Source organism: Apodemus sylvaticus, chromosome 6, assembly GCF_947179515.1.
Source record: "Apodemus sylvaticus chromosome 6, mApoSyl1.1, whole genome shotgun sequence".
Lineage (NCBI taxonomy): Eukaryota > Metazoa > Chordata > Mammalia > Rodentia > Muridae > Apodemus > Apodemus sylvaticus.
The window spans coordinates 126,728,530-126,754,890 of NC_067477.1; the positions used below are offsets into that span (position 1 = coordinate 126,728,530).

The 26,361-nt window shown below is 42.3% G+C and overlaps 2 protein-coding genes and 1 long non-coding RNA gene across 6 annotated transcripts in view; 1 reads left to right on the top strand and 2 right to left on the bottom strand.

Moving 5' to 3' along the window:
* The window catches only part of Eif2ak2 (eukaryotic translation initiation factor 2 alpha kinase 2), a 33,542-nt gene extending 32,502 nt beyond the window's left edge, over window positions 1-1,040 (bottom strand). Inside the window, exon 1 of one of the 2 annotated variants that reach the window (XM_052186414.1) lies at window positions 944-1,040. The gene's annotated coding sequence lies outside the window, so the exon portion shown is untranslated. The remainder of the gene's footprint in view (window positions 1-943) is intronic. The other variant, XM_052186413.1, reaches the window with a different exon arrangement.
* Window positions 460-22,407, top strand: LOC127687618 (uncharacterized). Of its 3 annotated transcripts, XR_007978435.1 has the most exons (5): window positions 460-581; window positions 1,372-1,477; window positions 3,099-3,298; window positions 4,874-5,016; window positions 19,370-22,407. It is a non-coding gene; the product is annotated as an uncharacterized LOC127687618 (long non-coding RNA). The 3 variants fall into 3 exon arrangements; XR_007978433.1 differs by lacking the exon at window positions 19,370-22,407 and having other exon boundaries at window positions 4,874-5,907; XR_007978434.1 differs by lacking the exons at window positions 460-581; window positions 19,370-22,407 and adding an exon at window positions 1,063-1,160 and having other exon boundaries at window positions 4,874-5,907.
* Sult6b1 (sulfotransferase family 6B member 1) lies at window positions 4,259-25,403 on the bottom strand. The gene is made up of 7 exons (XM_052186415.1): window positions 25,205-25,403; window positions 23,899-24,011; window positions 15,925-16,014; window positions 13,308-13,434; window positions 9,870-9,964; window positions 7,915-8,071; window positions 4,259-4,582 (listed from the first exon to the last, which is right to left on the bottom strand). Exons 1-7 carry the CDS (start codon window positions 25,401-25,403, stop codon window positions 4,452-4,454), a joined length of 912 nt encoding a protein of 303 aa, XP_052042375.1. The 3' UTR covers window positions 4,259-4,451.
* Window positions 25,404-26,361: the final 958 nt, after the last annotated feature.

Sequence of the window (26,361 nt, forward strand, 5' to 3'; positions counted from 1 at the left end):
TACAACATGCATTCAACTAGTCTATGGTACATAAAGGAGCAAGCCGCCATCAGTGTCTGGGCCCCTCCAGGTGTCGGGACAAGCTGAGGAACAAGTGCACAGCCTGCACAGGATCTAAGGTCCTGCGTACTAGCCTGGGGAGTATCTTTAACTTCTAGGAGGCAAGGCACAGTTAATACTAAAGATGCAACAGGGAATCTTGTTTCTCTAGAATTCAAGGTTATTTATGAATTACTATCCATGTAACATACATGTAATTAGCACCTGTCAGAGATTAGGTGCTAGACTTATACAAGCCAATGAAAACTGCTCATGAGATCTCACTGGTGGAGGGCAAAAGACAAATTCTAGTACTAAGCACTAGTTGGAAAATTGAGAAAAAATACGGGGCGGGGGGTGGGCTGTGAGGGCAGAGTGGAGTTTCTACCTTAGGTGACTCATAATTGGCTCTGAGAGAAGGACTGGATAGACAGAGAGATCTGCCCAGGAAGTCACTTGGGGGAGGGGCTTTCCAGGAAGTAGAAATAGGCAGAGTTGAGGCAGGAATTGGAGGGTCCTTGGCTGTGGCCCAGAAGCACCAAGTAAGTCTGAAAGTGGTGGGCACTGGAGGGGGGAGGGGGGCAGGGGTGGCCTCACCATGGGGGCTGATATGAGGGACGGAGGCCAGAGCAGGAAAGCAAGCCCTGGGTTCAGACTTGGAAACTCGGATGCATGGAGAAGACTAAGGAGGAGAATGGAGCAGGACCCGGCTGTCACAGAGGACCGCTAATTGGAATGCCATAGCTGTGCAGCACAGAGTCTTGGCTCAGAATTCAGTCTCTGGGTCATTCAGGTTTCTAGAGTTCCCTCCAGAGTTTCAAGTCATTAGGCTTGTCATTTTCCTTCTGGGTCCCTTTTCCTGCAAATGCTATCCAGGAGTAGGAAAATAGCCCGCCGGTCTTACCGAGTTTCTGGATCCTGACAGTGGCTTGCGCCCTGGTGCAGATTCGAATTGTACTTCAGGTCCTGGCTCTGAATGTCGCCCTCCGTTCGTGGTCGCCGCTAGTGTCCGAGGAAGTCCAGGCCAGGAGGGTTCTCTCTGTTTCGTTTTCCTGGCGGACTCCGCCTTCCCTCGCTGCTCTAGGCCCCTCCCGCACCGGCTCTCACCCGCGAGAAGTTAGGTAGGCGTGTCACCTCTTTACCGGGCGCGGGAGCCAAGGTCCAGCCTGTCACCCGCTCCCGTGCAACTACAGTTACCGCCAGCTTCTCCAGGTTTCCGGACCTTTCTGGCTTCCATACTGGGAAAGCTCTGCTGGAAGAGGAATGAGAAACCCAAGTGTCTGCATGATAAGCTCCTGGATCATTGATCACAATCTTACTTTTCAAAACAAGCTTTTAGGATGCAGCTGGGCACATGGATGCTACCGAATTCCAATGTACAGTGGAAGTAACTCGCAGAGGGTCCTGCCAGGCTGTGTCTGTGACCATTGAAGTCCAGGTTTGTAAACACTGGTCTCCTTCCCTTTTCACACTGCCCTGTCAAGGGAGACACAGATAGCCTCTTGACAAAATTGGCCAGAGGGTTGAAGCAGTCTCTCTTAAATCTAATCGTCCAGCCCTTAGCAGGTACCTGCTAACTCCTTGTTGCGTACCATCCACCCAGCCACACCCCTGTTAAGATCCACCTGCTCCCAGAAGGGCCACAAGGAAGATTTTATCACAAGACAACACCAGCAGTCATTGGTTAAAAAGGAACCCTGCCTGGGCTGGAGAGATGGTTCAGTGGTTAAGAGCACTGACTGCTCTTCCAGAGATCCTGAGTTCAATTCCCTGGTGGCTCACAACCATCTGTAATGGGATCCAATGCCCTTTTTCTGGTGTGTCCGAAGACAGACAGCTACAGTGAACTTATGTACAGAAAAAAAAAAGAATAAATAAATTAAAGAAAAGAAAAGATAAGGAACCCTACCTTCCTATAAGACTGTAGCACATTCCCAGAATCGAACTTGCTGGCACAGGACTTGAGGATCTAGTTTGTGGCACACTGCCCGGTGATACAGCTTCAAGCCTGCACTCTGAGCTAAGCACCATCCCTATGAGGAGAACTCAGGAACTAAAATTAGAAAGGGAAACTGTATTCCCATCATCTCAACTGGCAAGAGGGGGAAAAGTCCCAAGACAGACCCCAAATACACAGTCAACATTGCCCATGCCCACACCTTTCTTCTTCCTTTCCTGTAGGATTGGAGAACAACAGCCTAAGTCTATACTTTTCTTATAACTCAATCCTGGGTGTAATTTGAGGTATCTAATATGAAACCCCAGTGACCAGATCAGCCTTGATAAATTCCCACTCCCTACCTTTTATTTTTATGTTCTTTTTTTATTCGCTATATTCTTTATTTACATTTCAAATGATTTCCCCTTTCCTGGATCCCCCCTCCCCGAAAGCCACATAAGTCCTCTTCCCTCCCCCTGTTCCCCAATCCACCCCTTCCTGCTTCTCTGTCCTGATATTACCCTACACAGCTGCACTGAGCCTTTCCAGGACCAGGGGCCTCTCTTTCCTTCTTCTTGGGCATCATTTGATATGTGAATTGTTTCTTGGTCAGAATGGCTAAGATCAAAACTTCAGAAGAAAACAGGTGCAGGCGAGGATGTAGAGAAAGAGGAACACTCCTCTACTGCTGGTGGGGTTGCAGACTGGTAAAACCACTCTGGAAATCAGTCTGGCTGCTCCTTAGAAAACTGGGCGTGATACTACTGGAGGACCCCACTATACCACTCCTGGGTGTATACCCAGAGGATTCCCCAGCATGTAGTAAGGATACATGTCCACTACATTCATAGAAGCCCTGTTTATAATAGCCAGAAACTGGAAAGAACCCAGATGCCCCTCAACGGAGGAATGGATACAGAAAATGTGGTATATTTACACAATGGAATACTACTCAGCTATTAAAAACAACGAATTCATGAAATTCTTAGGCACCCACTCCCTACCTTAAATGAGCGCACTCAACTACCTAGAAAGAAGTTGACAGGGAGATCTCTGTAGACATTTCTTTACTGAACATTCACCCGATAGCAATGTGCTCACTCCACCAATTCTGTTCTAGGTGGTTTACTCTCCCCATTTCCAAAGATCCCATTATCACCGTGATTTCTTCAGGGTCTCGGAACATCTGGCTGAAGTGTGAGCCACTAAAAAGGGAGCCTTTGGATCTTCCTGGAGGCTGTGGTTGGGGAGCGAGTGAATAAGTGATGTGTTCATCGATACCCAATCATCTTCTCAACTCCCAATATTCTCCATGAGTTGGTGAGTGTTTTGTTTTGAGACTGGTGTGTAGTATAGGCTGGCTTCAAATTTGTCATGTAGCTAAAAGTGACTGGGAACATCCAGTTTTCCTGTCTTCACCTCCAAGATCTATATCACAATGCCTGGTCACTGTAGTGTTGGGGAGGGAACCATGGGAAGCAAACATTACCAACCAAGCAAGTCAGCAGGTATTTTCCTTTGCTTTGCTCGATGGTTGGAGTCAAGGTCTGATTGAAGTCCTAACTAATCTAGAACTTTTAAAACTAGGCTGCCTTCACAGTGGGCCTCCTGCCTCTTCCTCCTAAGTGGTAGGAAGATTGAGAAGCACCAGATAGGATAAGCTTTCTAGAATATTCTTTACATTCTCCTGTTAGTTCCACATGACTGCTTATGACCCTGCAACGGAAAACCCTGTATGGTAGAAAAAACGTACATCTTAGCTTTGACTCAAAGATTGTATTAAGTAGAAGTATAATGTCTCTTGAGGGAAGCGCCTCTAGAGGCCTGCATGCATGGCATATCCGGAGTAGACGAAGGAATTGATCTCGAATCAGCTTGCAGTTTGTTAACCTTATATCAGTGCAGAGTCAGGCTTGAATTTCACCCATCAGGAAGTCTGAGATAACTACTACAAATACTTTGGTCCAGCTGGGCGGTGGTGGCGCATGCTGTAATCCCAGCACACTGGGAGGCAGAGGCAGGCAGATTTCTGAGTTCGAGGCCAGTCTGGTCTACAAAGTGAGCTCCAGGACAGCCAGGGCTATACAGAGAAACCCTGTCTCGAAAAAACCAAATCCAAAAAACCAACAAATCAAAACAAAACAAAACAAAACAACAAATACTTGGGTCCATAGTGAGAAGTTTCCATTGAGAAAAGCTTAAGAAAATGTAGATACAGCATCTGGAAGCCCATTCTTGTCTGTGTTCAACCCTAGAAAAACACACCAACAGCTATGTTCCAATTCTTCAAAAGAAAGACAAACTTTAATTTGAGTACAAAAATGTCAGCTATTACTACCATTTCTAGATCTGTACTATTCATAATTATGTTACACGATTATTGTCGTGAGCCTGTTTGCATTACTACCTAATTATATAAATCCAGTTGTTATTAGGGAAAAAAAGATATGTAGGCCAGCCAACTTGGCCAGCATCAAGCCAGGCAATATAATTCGTACTTCAACTTGTCTCCGAGGGAAGTGCCTGCCAAACACTCTTTGAATCTTTCATCCATTTCTTGGTTCTGTGTTTCAGTGAACAAACGTTTCCAATCACCAACTTCACCTACAACACAGAAAGCACAAAACACTCAGATATATGTTAGGATATTTCTTAATTTTATCCTCTATTCTACCCAAATTGACCTTTTTTTTTTTTTTAATGCTGTGTTTTTCTTTGAAAGGTTAAAAACAGCAACAACATTGTTGTGGTGGCTTGAGTATGAACGGCCACCATAGGCTCATATATTTGAATGCTCAGGGAGTGGCATTGTTTGAGAAGATTAGGGGGTGTGGCCTTGTTGAAGTGAGTGTAGCATTTTCGGAGGAAATGTGTCACTGAGTATATGCTTTGAAGTTTCAGAAGCCCAAGACACGCCCAGTGGCTCACAGTCTCTTCTTGCTGCCTTCAGATCTGGATGTAAAATTCTCAACTACCATATCTGCCTGTGTGAGGCCATGCTTCCTGTCATCTTGATAATATACCAAACCTCTGAAACTGTAAGCAAGCCCCAATTAAATGATTTATTTTAAAAGAGTTGTCACAAGCCAGGCAATGGTGGCACATGCCTTTAATTTGAGCCCTTGGGTAATAGAGGCAGGCAGATCTCTGTGAGTTCAAGGCCAACATATACAGAGTGGGGACAGCCAATGCTACACAAACATGGTCTCGGTCTGGGTGTCTCTTCACAGAAATAAAATACTAAGACAATAGCCTTAAAACAAAACAAAACAAACAAAAAGACACTGTTGGCGTAATATTTTTGTAAAGATGATCCTTGTATTATTCAGAAGCTCATTTTCTCGTCCCATATCATGATGTCCTGGACATGCCTTTGTAATGATTATTCTAGCACCTCCCCGTTCAAGTTTGTGTAAACATTGCTCCCCATTTATTTTCTGATTTGTCAATAAAAGCTAATCAGCCAATGGCTGAGGAAAGAGAGAATAGAGCCCGGCTTCCACCAGCAAGGGAGGGGATAGAGAGAGGAAGCAAGCCAGGAGTCCTGAGAGACAAAACACCTGAAGCCCAGAGAGCCAGACCAAACTGCAAGTATCAGGGATTTTGCCTGGGAGACAGCCAGATTAGCCCAGGGCTTAGAATAGGTTATTAACTCCCCAGCCACTGGGCCATAAAGCTTGGTAAAATAAATCTTAGCGTCTCAGTCTCATTTATTTGGAAACTAGCTGGGATAGAGACAGACTGCCACTTTTAAAAATGAACCTACAACCCACAATTTTTTTGTAAGATCAACACTGCCCGAGGTGGGGAGCTTCTCCATTGGTGGGGTAACAGATAGCATGCTTACAAATCTGGGTGAAGAAGACTCCACCCAATGGTCAGCCCACATCCTTTTCCCAACATTCAGGATCTAAAATCTTATAATTTCAGAATGTAGTTCTTCCTTAATAAAGTTTCTCAACTACGTTTTTAAAGTTAGCATTTTATCTGGTTGGGTTAACATGTCAGACACTGGACTTTTTTTTTTTTTTTTTGAGAAATTTAATACTTTGGCCAGTTGTTTGGAGGCCAAGGCAGGAAGATCATGCTTTTAAGTCACCCAGGGTCACATATCATGTTCCAGGTCAGCCTGAGCTACACAGCGAAGCTCTGCCTCAACAGAGGTTTAAAACATTTTCTTCTGACATATAGTAAGTCATTTCTTTGGCTAGTGAGATGGCTGGGCAGGTAAATGTGCCTGATCAAGCCTGGAGATCTGGTTTGATCACTGGGACCCCTGTAATAGAAGGGGCAGACTGACTTCTACAAGTAGCCGTCTGACCTGCACATGCACACCATGGATGCACATGGGAGCCTACAGATATACATGCATGCATGCACAGTACACATACACACAAGCATACATACATACACACAGAAGATAAATAAATGTGCATAAAAGGTAAGTTATTTTGCAAACTGTTGCACAGCCACTGAACTGTGTGCTGATGATGTGGGCTTAATGACACGAGGAAATAGTTATGATACATTAAGGAAATGAAACAGGACACAAAGCTGTCCCCAGATGCCATCAACTGTACCCAACAAAAAAATAAATAAAAAAGGCTGGGAGGAAACACACCAAAAAGTAAGCCCGGCCTGGCTCAGGGGGAGAAGTTTGCATCTGTGACGTCACCTGTAAATGATTTGTGCTTTATTTTCATGCTCTTCCATATTTTCCTGCCCTCTGGACTTTCTACAGGGTACATCAGATGTACTTTATTTATTGTAGTTTTTCTGTCCTGAATAACATTTGATGAACCGTGTATAGGTAGGCTCTATTTTCCCCTTCCTACAGCTAATAAAATCAGGTGTAAGAATCAGGGTTATACAGGAATCCAGCTGCAGCCAGGCTCCTATATTTGATCTTCTGTTCATATAGGTTATTTCGAATGGGTCAGTTGAAAAAGTAATCGGAAAAAAGTAGACCCAGCTCAAATGTGACAGTGTAAAAGACAGACCCTGGGGCTTCAGCCTTCTCCTACATTGCAAAACTAAGTCTTTTGTAGTATCCTTTTGTTATAAAATTTAACCTCAACACAGCACCCCAGAGAGAGCATAACCAGTTCCCATGTTAACTGTGTTCATCCTTGCAGGCCCGTCTGCTGATGAGATGGCTCAGGGAACACAGGTACTTGCCCCAAAGCTTTCACAACCTGAGTTCTAGCCCTGGGTTCCATATGATGGAAGGATTGAACTGAGTTCCATAAATTATCCTCTGACTTCCTCATGCATTTCATGGTATACACACACACACACACACACACACACACACACACACACTAAATGTAATAACAATGGTAAATATTGTTATATCTTCATCAAATATGAAAGAAAATGAGAGTGGAAAGTCCTAGCTTATAGAATTATAAACAGGTAAGAACTTAGAATACTTTAAGGAAATTAAGTAAACCATCTACCAAGTACCTAATTACCTACCCAAAGACCATTTTCTTCTTTTTCTATATTAACAAAACTCTGATTTTTAAGTTTGAATGCATCTAACTCAAAAAAGAAAGCTACATTTTCAACTACTGCTAGGGAGAGATATGGTGAATGACAGTGGACAGCCACTGAACAGGGTTTGGTGGAGAGCTCTAGAAGGGGCTGGTTAGCTAGTGTACAGGGTTCCTTCCTTTGCTGTTTCATTTTTCCTACCTGGAATCAGAATGCTGGAGCTCAAGCCGCCATTTTGCCTTCACTGGGTCCTTAGTGTAGTAAAGGACAGTGGCGGCTGCCAGGGATAGCTCTGGGCTCCGTGGGTCCTGAATTTTTCTTACCAAGGGAGAAAAAACTGAAATCCTGTTTTGCTTCAGACAAAGTAATTTGTCTTGTCTGTTAAGTACAAAGTCACTTCCACACTGACACAACACCCCCAAATATGAAAGCAAGGTTACCTTTGCGGAAGAGGAAGGGCCCAATGGCACCATGTGTCTCCTGAGAGTTTGCTCGCATTGCCTGGAAGGTGCTCTGAGCGGAGACGGCTTCTATTTGTTCGTCAGTTAAAGCGAAACCAAGGAATTCAGAGATCTGTTTTATTCCAACAACCAAATTCTGGGAAAAATATATTTGAAAGATAAGCATCTCTCAGTGGGAGTCACTGCGGCCAAGGTTTCCTTAAATCAGCAGCAGCAGTCATTTATTTATTTAATTTCTGAGAAAGCTTGTTATGCATCACAGGCTGAGCAACCTTCGTCTCAGGCATGGGTGAGGAGGTGGATCTCTCTTCCCGCACTCTTCTTGCTCCAATCCATTCTCGCACAGCAGCCAGAATGACCCCCTCACTCCTCTGCTCAGATGCCTTCCGGTCCCTCTGGGTGAAAGCCAGAGTCACTTTAAGGGGACTGCTGTGCTGCTCCTCACTTTGTCACACAGCTGTGTCACACACACTGGGCTCCACTCACTCCTTCTGCCTCCTCTGTGCACTGCTACCTGGTGTACGTGTGTGTGTGTGTGTGCGCGCGCGCGCGCACACATATGTCTATATATGTGTTTCTGTGTGTATCTGTGTGTGTCTTTGTGTCTGTGACTCCATATCTCTCTGTGTGGTGTGTGTCTGTGTGTGTAGTGCATGTATGTCTTTGTGTGTGTGGTATGCATGTGGTGTATGTGTATGTGTCTATGTATCTATGTGTATGTGTATATGTGTGTTTATGTGTGTCTGTGTGTGGCAGGTGTGTGTATCTATGTGTGTATGTGTCTGTGTGTGTATCTGTCTCTGTATATGTCTCTATGTGTATGCGTGCCTATGTGTCTATATCTCTGTGTCTGTTCCTGGTGTGTGTGTGCATATCTATGTGTGTGTCTGTCTGGGTGTGGTATGTGTATTTATGAGTGTGTGTCTATGTGTATGGTGTGTGTCTGTGTGTATCTCTGTGTGTCTATGTGTGTGTGTGTGCTCTAGCTGCTTTCCTCAGCTTGGAATGTTCTCCCACAGCTATTTTCTTGGCTCACACCCTCATTCCATTCAGTTCTTTGATCAATCATAGCTTCTTCCTGGCAACTCGTCAACCGTTCCACTCTCACATTGGTCCAGCATTCCGACCTTCCACTCCTCAGTGTTCCTTCACCAGCTGTGCTCTTTGTTTTTTCACATTTTACAAGTCAACCTTCTTTGTGTTCATTACCATTCAGCCTTCCCACCCTTATTCTAGAAGCTTCTTCAGGGCAGTGAACCTTGTTTGAATTCTTCACTGATGTGTAACTTGGGCCTAAAACTGTGCTGAGCCATCTCTGACTCTGTGTTTGTTAAGTGAGTAATAAACAATAATAATATTGTTATTAAAAGGTGAATAATAAACAATCTTTTCAAGAAAAAGCATTCACAGCCGGGCAGTGGTGGCACACCCCTTTAATCCCCAGCACTTGGGAGGCAGAGGCAGGCAGATTTCTGAGTTCAAGGCCAGCCTGGTCTACAGAGTGAGTGCCAGGACAGCCAGGGCTACACAGAGAAACCCTGTCTCAAAAAAAAAACAAAAACAAAAACAAAAACAAAAACAAAAAAACAAAAGAAAAAGAAAAAGAAAAAACACTCACTTGGAAAATCAATTCACAACCAAATGCATATTTCATTACATTAGTTGAGACCTCTGTATTGTTTCTTCAATACAGAGGCTGTCCAAATGGAAAAGAAAGCTGTTATTATTAAGCTGTAAGCATTATTTTATTCGCTAAGTAAACAAATTATGTTTATGTATAGTGGGCTTTTTCTAGTTTTGTATTTTTGTATCTATAATTTTTTTTTTAAAAATGAACACACTGCTAGTTCACAAAGTTAGACATTCTAAGTATGTGCTGTGTACTGTAGTCTCTAATAAATATTGCCCTTGAATATCAATGACCATAATCTCACCTCTTTCAGGTCTTCATATAATATGAACTTAACATTTTCATCATCAATATGTTTGTTCCAATTCATTGCAAAATCAAAATAACTTCCCCAAGAAACTAAAAAACACAGGAGAAAAAATTGTAAGACACTGTACATAACTGAGGAAAACCGATAGCATGCATGTGGGTAAATGATCTAGAGAGACCATGCATATTACAAGTCTGTCTCCAAGAGGTGGAATACACCTGTCTCGCTGTCCATGTCCACCCATGTCTTACGTCCTCGAACATTTTCCATTAATGATACAACTGAGCAAGTTGTGAGGATGATCTGACCAGATTTATAAGATTCCTCAGAGATAACGAGATAGTTCAGAAAGAGTGCACAGGTCTGAGTTTCCTTTCTGTTGCTGTGATAAAATACTCTAACCCAAGCAACTTAAGTAGAAAAAGGAAGAGTTTCAGTTTACAGTTCAAGATTATGTCCATCCTTGTGGGGAAGTCATCATGTCGGGAGCTTGGTTGGCCCATCATGACGTCCATAATGTATTCATCTGTCTCTAGATGTTGAAGTTCAGAATTTTGCAAGGAAGAAATCCTGTCAGAGTTATCACTGTAACATCTTATTGCTAATCAACTGAGCAGAAACAATGAGTGCAGACACTGGAGAGGATTCTTTATGTTGTTGCACAAATCACAAAAATCATCGCTGAATGCTCTCTCGCGGTATTAAATATGTACGGAGTGGTGTTGTGGATTTGCCCTGCCTGACTCCTTGAAGTGTTTCTAGACAACACAGGCAAGCTTAACAGTGCTTCACAGGCCTCTCCCAGTGAGTTTTCCTTGCTGCTATGACTCAATCCAATATTCAACTTTTCCAGGGAGCTGGTACTGTATGTAGTGTCTATGTATGCGGAATGCTGTGGGATTTGCTATATCAATCGCCTTTTAAAGTGGCCATCACAAACTGTGGTATATAGATACAACCTGGAATATTAAAATAGAGATGCTGACATCCATGGCATCAATCAACCTGCGAGGCATCATGCAGACTAATATAAGGCAGAAAACAAAATACTGGCCTCATCTCCATGTTGAATCTTTTTAAAGGTTGAATAATACAGAAAGCAGGATGGTGTCAGGGATGGGAAGGAAGACAATGGGTAAACTTTGATGTAACTTCAGAGCGCTGAGTTGGGAATAAGTCTAGTAAACTCATGTGCAGCATAAGGACTACAGTTATGAATGCAGTATTTATTGCATAATAAAGTAGTGTTTGCTAAGGGAACAGCAAACATATATGACTCGTTATATACAACGAAGCAGCTGCATGACATGATTGCTTGACTTCAGTAATGATTTCACACATGTATGTGTAGCAGACCACAGTGTCCACCTTAAAGAGCATTTAAAAAATTGATGTGGAGAAGCGGTTCTGTGGTGTGAAAAGATGTTTCCTGGGGAGATGCAGTATACATCTACTCATCCCCGATAGAGATCCCACAACAGACCAAAGTGTGGGTGCCACTAAAGCCCACGTTGGTGAGCCAATAAGTTTGGTTGGGGTAAGGACCAGAGTCAGACCACTGCATCACCAAGGTCTATGGGGGACAGTTCACAAAAGCTGGGAACCTGGAGCGCACTGCACAGCCTGCAGGCAGCTCAACAGCTTGGAGAGCGTCCTTCCCGAGGGAATGTTGTCTAAACCTCTTCCAGGCGACTTGGCTGGTTTCTGCTTCTTCCTGACCCCGGTCTGTCTTAGGGTCTTCTTTATAGCTCAGTTTCAGTCCTTCTGAGAGGGACTCTCAGATTTTATTATTTTAATCTCAGAGAAACTGTTACACAACATGTAACATCTCTTAGAGAGAAGAGAAAATAGCATATCCTCTGTGGTCATTTAGCTGCAGTTAAAAGGAGATACATATAGACCTCTGGCCACTGTACATATGGACCACTTAAACAAGTGGGGTAATTAGCAATTGTCAGAATATTTTTGTTAGTGTTCTCTGCTGTACAGTAAGTAGGGTCTTACTCTGATTGGTCTTGAGTCTTAAAGAAAGCACTCCTATACAGTATCTAGCTTAATATCTGAAGAAGCAGTAATAGTTAGAAATTAATAGTTACTGTTTCATCATGAAAGGATGAAGGGTTCACAAGACTCCATAACTCCTCAAGAGTCTTATGGTGGGTAGGGGTGTGCCACTTTCCTCTGCCATATAACCACACATGCTCCAGTGCAGAGCTTCCCGTCCATGCTCATGCGAGTAGCTGTGATAGTTTGAATGAAATGCCCTCCATAGCTATGCTCAGATATTTGGATACTTGGTCCCAAGTTGGTGGTGCTGCTTGGGTAGGTTTAGGAGGCATGGCCTTGCAGAGGAAGTGTGTCACTGGGAGGCATGCTTTGAGATTTCAAAGCTCCCTGCCATTTCCAATTCCCTCTCTCTTCTTGTGCTCGCTGTTTGAGATGTGAGCTCACAGCTTCCTGCTCTGGCCACCATGCCTCTGTTTGCCATGATGCACCCCTATCCTTTTGGAACTGGAAGTTCAAATAAAACTGTTTCTCCAATAAGCTGTCCTACCCATGGAGTTCCATCACAGCGACAGAAAAGTGACTAGTGTAGCAACCCTAATTAAACTTAGCAAGTCACATGTGCACAGAAGGACAGGAAATAGGGAGAATTGTTGGGAAGGAGAAAGGTTTCAATGGGAAAAGGATGGGGGACAAGAGAAGATCATGGGGAGAAAAGAAGGCTAAAATTCATTATAGCATCTGTGAAATTATCAAGGAACAAAAAATAGTAAATCAATAATTTAAAATAGAAGTTATTGGTAATTAGAGAAGATGTTTACATAATCTAACAAAAATATCTCAGGTATATCTACACAAATATGTGGATTTTTCTTTTTATTTTTCTTGAGGGTTTTTTTGGACACTGTGTGATACAATGACTTGAGGGGAAAAAACTAGAATTACTTTTCTACATTAGTCTTAAAAAACATCTTTGTTCTTAATCTCTTCTATGACCACTCAATATTCATGGTCAACTAATGAACTCTCCAACCTGTGGGTTTCAACCCATGGGCAGGGATGATCAAAAAACCCTTTCACAGTGGTCCCATAAGACTGTAGGAATTTTCAGATATTTAGATTATGATTCATAACTAGAAAATTGCAATTGTGAAGCAGCAACAAAAATAATTTTATGGTTGGGGGTCATCCGAGCATGAGGAACTGTATCAAAATGTCTCAGAATTAGGAAGGTTGAGGGCCACTGGTCTAGAGTACTGTGAAACCAGAGATGCATTGCAGTAGCTTTGATACATGAAACTGCTGCTGCTGCAAAACTTTATTTAAATGTAACCTTTCTGTTCCAAGATCTTCATAAATCTTATTTCTTTATATTCTCACATTTATGTATTTCCCTGTTAAAGATGAAATTCTTTTTGACAGTCATACCTTGTCCCTTTATAAATTGTTTGAAGAATTCATCCCAAGAGGCATAGCTTGGAATATCGGGGACATCATTATGGAAATGAAAAAAAGATACTGCTGTATCCTTAGGGTTTCGAAATATCACCAATATCTAGAGAAAAAAAAACAAAGTTAATTTATGTAGCTTCATATCGCAACATGGAAAAGAGGATGAACAGTGTAATAATTGTGTGAATACAGAGAGTGAGAGGGACCATGGTAAATCACAGATGGGGGAAGGGAAGAGGAAGGACAGAAGAGTGGTACTGACAGGACCTTTGCTAATAATGACCACAAAAAGGCAGATATAGAAGATACTAAAAGGCAAAACAGAGCAATTTCCCTAGCAGAATCAAGAAGGATGGATTTGAAAGGTAAAAATCTCAAACAAAGCAAAAAATTGCAAACTAATCTTTAAGGTTATGGACATGAGGTGCAGAGGCAGTGTGTGTCTGTGGGAATGCAGATGGAGTTGGACCTCGCATTCCCACGTCTGTCTTCTCCAATGACCTCCAATGCCCTTTGGATGAAAAGTTTGAAAGGAACACTGTAAAGAGCAAGCTGAATCCTAAGGCACCGCAGGGATTGTGGGAGAGAACCCAGGGATTGTGGGAGAGTGTGCATGGCTGCTTGCTACACGTGCCTGGAGGACGTCAGACGCATCCTGGCATCCTGTTTTAAACCTAAGACACAACTAAGCCTCGTGTTGAACACTCTGAGACTATACAGCAGAAGCGGGATGTGGCAGAACAAATGTCAGGTGACTTTCTGAAAAGGGGAAGACAACCCTCCCACCCCCAGACCCCGCCCCTGGAAATTTCTTGACTAAATAAATTTGAGGCCCATGTAAGAAGCAACTGAATCCAGCAGGGGGCAACACCAGCCCTCTGCAGAGTTGCTGAGGTGGTTGCTCCTCAAGTGGTTTTGGCCGCTTTCCAGAGCTTTTCTGGACTTAAGTTTTCTGTGAAGATTGGAAGACTACAAGCTAAAGCAATAGCAGCTCAGTCCTGGAATGCAAAGGGCCCTAACTGATTCATGGAAGCAGAGTTAGAGACTTGTGGCTGGTCATTGAGAATCCTATATTCTTAGGGTTTTCTTCTCTTCTTGAAGGTTTTTCTTTTCTACTATAATATCTTGGTTTTGTTACTATTATTGTCTAAGACAGGGCTTCACCGTTGCTGGGTCTGGAATTTGCTATGTCCACAGCACCTGCCCCTGTCTCCTGGGTGCTGGGATTAAAGGCACGTGCCACCATATTAACATATCTTCAATAAAATCTCCACCTCTGCATTGGTCGTACTGACCCATCCTAAAATACCTTATTGCATCAAATGTCCCCTCACCACTGACAAGCCTATCACAGAGATGCTTGAGCATTAATTAAACTGTTCACAATAGCAAAGAAATGAAGCAGGCCTAGGCGGCCATCAACAGATGAGTGGATATAGCAAATGTGGTTCAACAGCGGAATTCCATTCAGTGTAAAGGAAACTGAAGTCACTGACATTTGCAGGAAAATGGGAGCAACTGGGAAGCATGCTAAGCAGTACAAGCCAGATGTATACAAATAGCATATGCTTTCTCACATAAGTTCAGAATGTACAACTGGGTGTGTATGTGTGCATGTGTGAGTATGTGAATGTGAGAAAGTATGTGTGTGAATGAAAATGTGTATGTGTGTGAGTGTGTGCCTGTGTGTGTGTGCGTGCGTGCGTGTGTGTGTGTGTGTGTGTGTGTGTGTGTGTGTGTGTGTGTGTGTGTGTGAGAGAGAGAGAGAGAGAGAGAGAGAGAGAGAGAGAGAGAGTGTGTGTGTGTGTGTGTGTAAATCGATCATGAAAGTAGAAAGGGGACCATGAAAAGGAACAAGAGACCTTAAGGGAGGGGGAAAGATGGAGTCTGTGTGATAGGAAAGCAGAAGGGACCCTCAAGAGTGGGGGTAGAAGGGTGGGAGGAGCTGGGGACGTGGAGTCATGCCTTGTCACTCCTGATGGTAGATGTTTAAGCAAATGGTAAGAGTAGTCAACGTAACAAGAATTCTATCTGGTGATGTAATGTACCTATTATATCTGAAATTCCAAAATCATACAGTTGCAGATGTCACTAGAAAAAAATGTGTTCATTGTATAAGACCACAGATTTCTGAAGCTGTGAGGTTCTGAACCTTAGCAATTGTAAAACCAATGATAATAAACTACACAGTTCCTCCTAGGTGTGAGTTCTGTACGAGCTCAAATGCATTTGACTTAGATGGAGACATAGCAAAACATCCAAAGAAAGAAATGACAAAAGAAACACTACACTCTACATTTCACATATTCAGATTCCACAATTACTAGAAAATTCATCACATCAATAGCCAGTAACTATGGGGTTGAATATGTCTCTCAGTGACAGAGTTCCTGCTGAGCAGGTGTGAGGCTCTGGGTTTGGTGTCTAGCACTGCAGAAAAGCAAGGTCAAAACTCCAGAGAATTCAAGAGGTAGCCTGCATAAATACATAAAAGCTTCAAACTCAGCACACACAATACACATGCATACACACAAACAAAGCATACATAAACAGAATACAAATCAATCTTTTTATACATTCCAAATTCACTCACCTTGGCTTTGTTGGTGAAGATAGACTGAGGCAGCTTGTCATAGTGGAGGTGAGTTGTCAAAATCCTTGGGGATGGAAAGAGTTTCATCCTCTACAAAATATGCACAATATGGTGAGTGTGAGTGTGTGTGTAAGAGAGAGTTGTGTTTGTATGAGTGTATGTGAGAGACATGTATAAGACAATGTATGTGTGAGAATATATCTGTGTGGGGAGTTAGTGTGTGTGTGAGTGTATGTGGGAGTATGTTTAAGAAAATGTGTGTATGAGACAGTATGTCTGAGTCTGTGAGTGTGTATGCTTGCAAGAGTGTGTATGTGAGTGTTAGAGTATGTATGTATGAGTGTGTGTGTGTGTTTGTGTATGTGTGTGTGTGTTCAGTCACCTAACTGGTGGCTTCAAGCACTTTACCTTCTGCTCCCCTGCATTTTTCATGAAGAATCATAAGCAAATCATTAATCTCATCAATTATTTTATTGGATGCTGCTTTCCATCTTCAATCATTGTCACTTATTCTTTACCCTTTATAACAATCACATCGAATAGTTTAGAACCTGCATTTCCCTGTTTTGTTTAGTTATATCTCTTCTGTATCAAGGCCTTAATAGACATATTCAAGTCTTCCACAGTTCCTAAAAATCCACCTAAAACAAACAGATCTACCTTTTAAACTTTTCTTAGTGTGTATGTGTGCACTCCCATGCAAGCACATGTATATATGTAATTGTGGAATACAAATGTTTCTATGTATGTGTGCTTGTGCATGCACACTCAGAGGCCAAAGACACTGCTGTGTCATTGCCCACACAGTGTTCCTTTGAGACAGTCTCTGGCAGAATATGGATGTTGGTTGACAGCCAGAAAGCCCAGTAACTCTCCAACTCTCCTGTCTTTATCCCCTCCAGCAATGGAATATAGGAACACTTGTCCTTTTATATGGGCCTTGAGATCTAAACTCAACTCAGGCCTTATGATTGCACAGTAAGAGCTCTTACCCACTCACATTCTCTTTCTAGCAGCATATATATATATATATATATATATATATATATATATATATATATATATACACACACACACACACACACATACACACATATACATATACGTATACATATACACATACACGTATACATATACACATACACGTATACATACACATATACATATACACATACACATATACATACACGTATACATATACACATACATGTATACATACACGTATACATATACACATACACATACATATACATATACGGTTTTTTTATGGTTTATCAAGACAAGGTTTCCCTGTGTAGCTCTGGGTTTCTTGGAACTAGCTCTGTAGACCAGGTTGGCCTTGAACTCAAGCAATCCACCTGTCTTTCTTTACCTTCTGAGTTCTGGAATTAAAGGAGTACTTTGCACTCAAATATCCCAACAGAATATAAAGGCCCAGGTTTTCTAACTATCTGAGAAATTTTTTATGAAATGTTTGTTCATTTAAGGGTTATAGAATAATTGATTATTTTTCTGTTATCTATTTCTACTGAGAACTAAAGAGAACAAGGCTTTATGGCCATGTGTGGGTGTGGTGGTGTGCGTTAATAACCAGCACCAGGGATCATGAGGCAGGAGGAACACAAGTTTAAAGCAGCTTGGGCACATAATAAATTCCAGGACCCTGTCTGAAGAGCAAATATACAAATGCTGTTAAGTGGCAAAGTGACTTGGCTTCAAGTCACCCTTTATAATTGTTATTCAGAGGCAAGGTCAGCTCCACATTTGAGGAGATTGCTCAAAGCTTCGTAAGATGTGTTATAATGCTAGTGACAAAATAATATTTAGGAATTTGTAGTTAATTTCATAAAAACTTATGAAGATTTTGACTCAAAGAGAAAAAAATCAAGACTTTGAAACATTAAAAAAAATATTTAATCAACGCAGTGAGTCCAAGTGGTGATTTGTGATGGTAATGGCTGAGTTACAGTAAACTGTCTTTCATGGTGTTTGAAATAACTTAGTTACATCCATTCATAGCAGGCTGATATTGGAGCCTCTATTATAGAGATTAAGGTTAGACTCTGAGGTTTTAGATGCTTTGTATGACATCCAATAGGTGGTCATTTTCAGATTAAGTGATAGTTTACTGTTCTGCCAACACTACCTGGCCCCAAGTCACACAGTGACTCATGCAGAATGACAAAACAGGATTAGAGGCAGGACAGAATTTGTCACAGAACTAGATATACAACACTTTATTCAGACAAATGAGTAACATAGCCAAAGTGTAATCAATAGGAAGATTGACTATGCATAGGGCTTCTTCAGACAAGTCTGTATGTGTCCTACAGGAAAGTTTTCTATAAATTGAATCACTATTTATTCACCTTCTCACTGATTTGTTTCAAATAAAAGACACACTGCATTTTAAAAAGAAGAAACAGCCAGGCGTGGTGGCACATGCCTGTAATCCCAGCATTTGGGAGGCAGAGGCAGGCAGATTTCTGAGTTTGAGCCCAGCCTGGTCTACAGAGTGAGTTCCAGGACAGCCAGGGCTACACAGAGAAACCCTGTCTCAAAACAAGCAAAGAAACAAAGGACACAACTAAATTATAATTGAAATGGAAATTTGCCTCTAAAGTATCTGAATAAAAAATAAACGTTTCTGATAAACTTCAGATATGAAACCCCAAAAGGTTTGACAGAGTTTAAATGCTGGCAGTTCTGGAGCTAGTAAGTTGACACTTTATGCTCTGTATTAGAACACAATTGTTATTCATTCTGCAGGAAGGAACACATACCACCCACACACCCCCACACCCCCCCCCCACACACACACAGAGAGAGAGAGAGAGAGAGAGAGAGAGAGAGAGAGAGAGTTAATGGTTTGTTCTTAGTTAACCTTCAACCTAGATGTCATCCTAATGGAGGCTCAGGAAGAATGTTAAGTCTAGGTATCATTGATGTTTACCAACTGGTTAGGGTTGGTCTGGTGTTGCTATGTATTCAAAAGCTACTGTATCCCAAGACCTGGTTGCCCCATCTGGCACAGCCAAGTTAGCTCACAGCTAATTCCAAAGCTGCAGTCAAGCACCAGCAATATGGCTTAGGTGTGCATCAGACAAATGGTGGTCTTAAGACCACCTCACTCCAATTTGGATCCATGCAAGAGCAACCCAGAGCTATCACAGTCAGAGGAGAAACCTTAAGTCACCATAGCCAGTTGTTGATCCTAGGAGTCTACAGACACAAGAACCAACTTCCAAAGCTACAATGGGACTTAATAGCCTCACAGCCATGTAAGATACTAGTCTAGATTATCACAGAAATATATATCCTAGGTTGAACAGATGATAATAACTAGAAAGAAGCAAAGTTTGTTTGTTCAGCTAAATGGTCTTCCAAAACCCCAGGGACTCACAGAACATGCCATTTAAAAATGTTTTTTATTTATTAATTTAAGGTCTTTTAGACATTGAAGCATGTCAGCTCCTAGCAGCACCTATTCTACTTCGAAGGAGATGATGGGCTTCAAAGGACCTCCAACTAGAGGCAAGCTAGCCACTGGGCAGAGACAATACCTTGACTTCATCTGCAGACAAACACTCTCTGAAAAATGGGCAAACTTAAATGGAGGTAAAATCTACAGTCGAGCTCTGCCAATATAGTGTAAGCAAGTCCTTTATAACTAGTACTCCACAAATATGTCTGTCAGATACACAGGCCAGAAGGCTGGAGATAGATGCTCCAATGCTATAGAGACATTTTAGGGGACAGCTAGGCAGCCAACGATGTGTGTCATGTCTATAATTTTGGAAGCTATCTGCCTGTACTTTTTGCATGTTCACATAATATTTATTTCCTTCTCAAAGACTACACAGTTATAGCCTCACATTTAAACGCGAGTAGCAAAGGATCTTGGGAAATGTTTTAGAGTGTAAGGGGATGCTTTTTGGATGGTGAAAGCAAGTTTTGAAGGTCGGAGGACATGAAGGTTTTAAGTTGCAAGAAGGTGTTTAAAAGTTAGTTGATGAAGGCTAGAGGGTCTGAAAGGTATTTTATGAAGGTTGTAGAAGAATGTAAACTGGTGTTTTAAGGTTGGTAATTGCAAGTTATGAACATGAAAGGATTTAAATGCTTGAGACAGTAAAGAAAAAAGTGATTTAAATGCAAACTCACCAAGATAGAATAGATTAAAAAAAAAAAACAAACTTTTCTCCTAGGTTGACAAATACAATTGGACTGAACATTGAGTGTGATTATTACACCATAGATTTCATCATTGTTTCATAATTGTTCTTACTGTATATAGTTTATTATTGTAAGAAAAAGAGCCCTTTTTATTTAGACAGAAAGGGGTCGGGTGCTGCTATGGATTTAAATGTTAAATTCTGTGTTCTAAGACCTGGCTGCCCCAGAATGACTTCTCAGGTACACCAGCTTTGGTTGTGCAGACCGTGTTTCCCCAGTTAATTGGTCAGTTTCATTAGCTGGCTGGCGACCACAGGTAAAGAGGGGGGAGAAAGAAGAAAGCACACAGAGAGGAGGAAGCCACCGTGAGAGAAGATGGACCATTAGCACAGAGGAGAAGCAGTGGCAGCAAGGGACACGCGACTGGGATGAACAGCTCCAGAACCTGTCCACAAGGCATACAGCTTGTAAATAAAATGCTGGGATTTTGTGTCTTTTATACAGGATAACTAGAAAATAACAATTTATTTTACACTAACTCTCCCCTGATGCACGGAGGAGATAAGCAGCAGTGCCATAAACCTGAGAGACAAGAGAGACCTTCAGGGGGCCTGGGGGGATGAGGGACAAGAATAAACCTTGAAATGACTGACATTTGTTTTCCTTCCCTGTATTATCAGTAAGCCACAGGGAAAGCAGATCTTTAAGATGTTGATCCACTATCTTCTCAGGTTAATGATTCTCCTGAATAAAGCAGATATTTAAGATTTAGTTCATGGTTTTTGCCTGTTCTTGGGCAATGCAGATCCAGTTACAGTAGGATACTATACCTAATTCACTTTATTGAATTTTTTTTCCAGATTTTATTTTATGGGCTACAGAGATGGCTCAGTGGTTTAGAGCACTTCTTGATCTTGCAGAGGAACAAGATTCAATTTCTAGCACACATATGATGGATTATAACCACCCATAACTTCAGTCCTAGGGGATCAGATGCCCTCTTATGGCTTCCACAGGCACTAGGCATGTACATAGTATGTATTTGCATATGCATATGTATATGATGTATATGATATATATGTATATGTGCATGCAAAACACAAATAAAATTAATTAATTAAAGATAAAAATTTTATTTTATGTGTATGAGTATCTTGCTTGCATGTATGTATGTGAATGCAGCATCCATGTGTCTGGTGCCAACAAAGGCAGAAGAGGGTGTCAGATTCCCTGGAAAGGTTGTGAGCTACCATGTGGGTGCTGGGAACCAAACTCGTGTGTCCTTCAAAAGCAGCAAGTGCCATTAACCTCTGAGCCATTTATTTCTCCAGGCCCACTTCAGTGAATATTTTAAAGTGGAGTTAGATTCTTCGACAACGCCTTGACTTTAGATCTTTTCACTACAGCTAGACTTTTCTTTAACAGAAAGGGCAACTTCCCTTTCGCAATTGGCACTAAGGTCAAATAATGAAGGTTCTAGAAAAAGCCAGGGCAACACTTGGCTTCACATTCACATTAGTGTAGCCGAAGAAGCAGAAAGTTCCCACTGAGGTGTCCCCCCAGCAGATGAGAATGAGACTACCACCACAAATCAAAGCCAAATTTGAAGCAAGCTTTAGTCACATATTAGCCAGTTTGATGGATTCTGGCCAGGTCCAGTCCAGTGATCCCAGAAAATGGTAACAAGTCACATTGTGCAGAGGCTTATAAAGGCAAACCCGTAGGGCGATGTACTTCTCATCAGGTCCAGCGGGGCCAGCATACAACCTGCCCGCCTCCTGCCCTCCCGCCCTGATGAATTTCCTGTCTATGTACTGCCTACATGTAGTCAAATGCATCCGGTGCACTTGGGTCAAACAAACCTGTCTAGGGAAGTGAAACTATGTGGCATGTTACCTTGTATAAGCAATAGACAGCCTCCAGCATCTCAGAAAGTATCTGTCCTAGGGCCAGTGGCTTACAGGTTAGAGGCATTTGGTTTTATGGATCTCTTAAACACAGTAACTAAAATTAAGACATAATTTTGGATATCACATGAGGAACAGGGGGAGAAACTCCAAGGATACTCAAGTTCGGAGGCAAATCCTCATATGTCAAGAATCTAGACTGGCAACTGGGTGTAGTGGACCATGCCTGTAAGCCCAGCGCCTGGGAGGTAGAGGCGAGGGAACCAGTAGCTTAAGTTCCTCTGTAACTACAATGAGAATTTCAGTCTAGCTAGGGCTTCATGAGACCCTGCTTTAAAAAAAAAAAACCAAAACAACCAAAAATGTGGCAAAGAACAAAAGCTTTGTCCAATATCACAGTGAATACGCTATTATAAATGGTTTCTACTGTATACTTCTATTTGAGATAATTTGCTTGAAATAAAAATATACTTTCCGGGAGAAACAATCTCATGTATTATGTGAAGCGTACAAGCCATCAGTCCAAACCCGATTTCAAACATAAAACAAGCCTGTTTGTACTGAAGGTAGGCAATAACATTGGCAAATAAAGTAAAAAAGACCCTGACCCAGGACATAATAGGTTTTTAAAACAAAGGTTAGAAAGCTGGGTACACGTTAGCATCACTTCTAAGGCAATACCGAAAGTCCTCATTAGGAGCAAGGCTACTTGACAGCTGTTTAGCTTTTCTCTAGGTGGCCCATCTTTTCCCTTAGCAAAAGCTCACGTCTGTTCTTCTGGCCCTAAAGCCTGAGCCCCTTTTGTCTGAGCCGTCAATGGATGCCCTCGAGCATGAACAACCCTCCCCAAGTTTGGGACGCTGGGCTTAGTGGCCACTGGCCCTCCCTTGCCTCTGGAGGCGCCTCGGGTGGCTGCCCGCACAGGGGTTTGGTGCTTGCCTCCCACACAGCCAAGTTCTCAAACAGCTGCCATTCAAACTTCAATTTTCAGCTGTTACTTTCCCCAATCCATGGAAATGGGCTCCCTTTAACCTTTGGAACCTTGAAGTTTGTATTTGTCAAGCATGTAGAGTGTGGTTACTTCCCAGAAGCTGTTCCGGAAAGTCCCCAGGCTCTGAGTTTCTTATGTCTGCTCTGGGGAGGCTTGGTGATGAATACTTCCAGAAGTTTTACAAGAATGGCTTCCCCTGGGTCTAGCCTTCCTTCCTTTCTGGATTCTGATGTATCGAGAGGCCAGGAGAGGATGATTCATCTTCTTCCTGCTGTGTCTAAGCACAAGATCCGGAAGCAGAGCCTCCCTCTTATCCATTACTCCTGGGCAAGAAACAGATTCCCAAATGCGGGCTTCCCAGCCAATTCTGATGCTAACAGGCTGAGAGCTCTGTGAGCGCTTTCAAGGCTCACGAGGCTTGTCTGTCTAACTAGGGCTTCGCTATTCCTCATCAGTCACATACACAGCAGCTGTAATGAAGGTAAGGAAATCGAAAATGCCTCTGCCCAGCCTGCCCTACCCCATGCCTGTCACTTTTGGGTTTAGTTCACGTCTTGGGTGTTCTCAGACGACTTGCCTGCCAAGTTAAAAAATTCGAATAGCTGTATATGAAATATACTTTCCTGGAGCGCGAATCAGAAAGCTCAGATTCAATTTTCAATTACTTCTTCATCTCAGGCAAGGCTGGCGATTTTATCTTTTGTCAATTGGTGATAAAGTTATTTTGTAAGAAAATGAGATAATACTGGCAGAGGCGTGAGGATGTGGTAAGCAAGCAATAACTTGTGCTCAGGGACCATCGTTAGCATCCTATTAATGCTTTCTGGATTTAGAAGGGAAGACCCCAGAATGGAAATCTCCCTGGGCGCATGTGTTACACCTTGAAAGACTGTGGGTACTAACCTGATATTTTTCTGCATCACCACATTCAAGAACTGGAAATTCTGGACATGCATATTTCTTTTTAGAAACGGCAAATATTAATTCACTGACAATATGGAGAATCCAGTTTGAACCTGTAAGAAAAACAAATAGAAAACAGAAACTCATCAAGGAATCTTGTTAACAAAGACATTTCTCCTCAGCATATAGATGAGGAAAATTTAAATTTTCAACTCTCCCGTGATGTCTACATTCACTTCTTTAGAGGTTGAAAAAACCTGGGTTCTGGGAAAAAATAATTTGGGAGCAAAGAGCATTTGTGTGTATTAACATGGAATGAATTTATAAAATTCATCTTTCCTTTCTCTTCCCTGCCCCCCCCACTCTCCCTGTCTTTGGGGGGGGCAGGGTCTCCCAAAAGTGTGCTCCAATTGGCTTCTAACTCGTGAGTCCCCTGTCTCAGCCTCGTGAGTATTGAGATTGCAGACATCATTCATTTTGTACATAGAATATGTTTCTTGAAGAAGAATATTATGCTAGGGAAATATTGGGTTTACATACTATACCATTCAGAATACCTCCTGAATTAAGCTACAGGAGTATATGATCTTGGTTTTATAAAAGTCCAGCCTTAACTAACAGAAAGGTGTTCAAAGAAATGGGCCTTCATAAGTGATAGTTGAAAGAATCAGTAGCAGATGCTGCCAGAGGGTGGAATAGCTCACACCTATAACCCAAGCACGCTAGAGGCTGAGGCACAAGTTCAGGTCAGCCTGAACCTCAACTAAAACAAACAAAGGCTCAAACAGAAAAAGTACTAGAGTAAGTTAGATTCCTAATTTTTATCCTCCACTGATGACAGACCTTCTAAAACTGATTTGAGAAACCAGGGAATTGGTGTTAGATCCTGAAAAAAAGAAAGAAAGAAAGAAATAAAGAAATAAAGAAAGAAAGAAAGAAAGAAAGAAAGAAAGAAAGAAAGAAAGAAAGAAAGAAAGAAAGACCACCACATGGAAACCATTATATAAATTACAGAAATGGCATCCTTCCATTATCTGTCAAAAAGAGTCACATTTTGTTATTGTGACCCGGCCACGCCGCCTCCCACCACCCATTCCATCATCCACCATGACCTCTGTACCCCAGCTCCAGGATGATATACAGCAAGTTGTCTCAGTAGCTGACTTTATAGCGCATGCGCTCTCCTGTCCTGGTCCCCTCCTTGCTGATTTCCGGTGCGCTCTATGGGAGATGAACCTCCTCCTTCCCACCTTCACGCTCTCCCACCTCCTTACAAAATGCACTGGTAGGGAAAGGTCCTCTTTACCGCACTTCGGGTAGGACGCTAGCAGGACGTCGTCGCTTCTGGCTTCGAAGTGATCCAAAGCTTGGAACGTTTCCTGAGTGCACATGGTAACTGGGTAAGGGATCCCCTGGAAGGTGAGAAATAACTGGGAAAGCGTCGTCTCTTTTGATTTTTCTAAAGCGTCATCAATGTACTCGATAAACTTGGACTGATCGGCCATGCTGTCTCCCTGCTGATGGGTCTACCCTGTGTCACTCAGGTGCAGTGGCTCTATTTGTAATAGTCTTTCCCAGTCACACGGAAAACAATCACCCGGTTCTCATCCACTCTTTCATCCTGTTTGAATATCCTTCTGACAAAAGGTGAGCCACAGGTGTGGACAGGCTCAGGAACTAGAGACTTATTACATTACCAGTTAAGCATCCCACCCCAAGAAAAGAGGAACAAAATCTCTTAACAGAAGATTAATAGACACTAAATATCTCACAAATAGATGCTTAATAAAACCAGACGTTCAATTTTCCTATGAGAAATTCTCAGAGTGAGGCTTCCGGTTTCCTTTGGATTGGCAGTTTCCCAAACACTTAGTGTGACAATTAAAATCACAGGGTAATTTATTTAGGTGATTAAAGCCCTAATTTAGGGACATTCCTGGATATTGGGCTCGGGTTTGGTGTTTATTAACTTAAAAGATTTGTAGGTCTTGCCTTGACCCATTTAGCAGTACATCCATGCTTCATAGATGCGAGCTATTTTGTGAGGGGGAGAACTCAGTGCAGGACCATCTCCCATCCTCTGAGCTCCGCCCCTGCGGGTCAAGGGCTGTAGAACCAGATGGCCGCTCTCCTCAGAGGACTGCCCAGCACCACTTTGCTGTTGCATAGATTGTCTCTCTCACAGCATGGTGTGGCCCTGGGGCCCAGAAAGAGGGAGACTAAGATGTGTGCCCACCCTCTGGGTCATGTCCCAGACAAGGCGTTGCCAATTCTTTTATAGCCCCCTTTTCAGGGCTTTTATGATCTTTTTACAGCATGAAATCACTGTATTCTCATTAATTCATAAAGAAAAGTGCCATACAGGTGGTTTTAGGAGTCCACTCAAACAAACCCTGACTCTGTCCATCTAGTGTCTTCTGTAAAGTCAGGACAGACTCTTTCACAGCCTGGAGCAGACAGTTG